Genomic DNA, 1,299 nt, shown 5'->3' with positions numbered 1-1,299 from the left:
CATTTGTATCAGGTCAACTAAATGTGGGCATAGTAACAATATTTATTATTTTATCTACATTTATACATTTTATGCAACTAAGGCAAAAATGTAATTAATTTAGAAAATCTTTTCAGGACCCCACCTTGATGTTTCAGGACCCCGCTTTGGGTCCCGACCCCAACTTTGGGAACCACTGGCCTGCAGTATTTTTACAGTCTTTATTTTACAGTTAAAATAAATGTTTAGCAAATAAAGTCTAATGTTACAACTAATCGGGGATCCCTTTAATAGACAACAAATGCTCGCTAAAAACATTATCACTCGCGCTTTATTTTGAAATGCGTAAAACTGTGTTTCCTTCTCCCTCCTGTCGGCATATTCGAGTGACAGAGTGCTAGCTTGAGGGACCAGTCCACCATCGTAGGGTTAATGTGAAATYAACTGATTGTTAAATTGAAACTGCTTTAAAAAAAAGAAAAGGCATGGAGWGAAAGGAGAAAATGATGCAGCAGCTCGAGAGCAGATAAAACAGGAATGGTCACCACTTTGGCAGGATTTCACACAGTTTAAGTTTTTGTCTAAAACTAATCAATAATAATAAATATTGACAGATATCCTGATACATTTTTCAGCCCTATCATCCAGCTCTAATCTGTAACATTAAAAAAACAAATAAACTTGAAAAACCAAAGGTTAAACAAACCTCCATCCAGAGAGAGACGTTGTCCATTTTGAGGGTGGAGTAGGTGTCGTTCAGGTACATCTTCAGAGCGGCCGTCTGCGTGGCGATGGAGGGCAGCGCGGCGGCGTTGTCTGAAGACGCGCCCACGTACAGAGCGTAGTCACAGCGGCAGCCTGCTTTGGCCAGCTGGAAACAAACATTTCATTCAATCCTAAATGCCCCAAATTAGCATTAAGATGATTTTATTACTAAAATAAGATCCGTGTGCTTTTGTTTTCACCTRCTRCACTCATAAAACTCATTCTATCAAGTTCAAACTGAAATAAAACCAATCTGTGTGTGTACCTTCTGTACGAGCGCCAGAGTGTTGGCGTCCGTTACGGCGGGAGACGTGTTGGGCATGGCGCACACCAGAGTCACGCCTCCTGCCAGAGCGGCGGCGGTCCCAGAGGAGAAGTCCTCTTTATAAGTGGCCCCCGGCTCCCGTAGATGAACATGGACGTCAATCAGACCTGAAATTTGAACAGAAAAGGACTCAAACCACAAGCTTAAAACCTGCTAACCTTCGGGCATAAAATACCATAAAACGCCTTAAAAAGTACACACAAATTAAATGAAGTACTGCTTTTGAACCC

The 1,299-nt window shown here is 41.6% G+C and overlaps 1 protein-coding gene across 1 annotated transcript in view; it reads right to left on the bottom strand.

The window, feature by feature from the left end:
* Nucleotides 1-1,299, bottom strand: part of cad (carbamoyl-phosphate synthetase 2, aspartate transcarbamylase, and dihydroorotase) — a gene marked incomplete in the record, with an annotated part of 49,739 nt that overhangs the window by 16,426 nt on the left and 32,014 nt on the right. Inside the window, 2 exon segments of the mRNA XM_014025940.1 lie at nucleotides 686-850; nucleotides 1,010-1,176. Of these exon segments, the coding sequence (XP_013881394.1) occupies nucleotides 686-850; nucleotides 1,010-1,176 (332 nt within the window).

Source organism: Austrofundulus limnaeus, unplaced genomic scaffold (genome assembly GCF_001266775.1).
Source record: "Austrofundulus limnaeus strain Quisiro unplaced genomic scaffold, Austrofundulus_limnaeus-1.0 Scaffold511, whole genome shotgun sequence".
NCBI classification, from domain to species: domain Eukaryota; kingdom Metazoa; phylum Chordata; class Actinopteri; order Cyprinodontiformes; family Rivulidae; genus Austrofundulus; species Austrofundulus limnaeus.
This window is presented reverse-complemented; position numbering and strand designations above follow the sequence as displayed.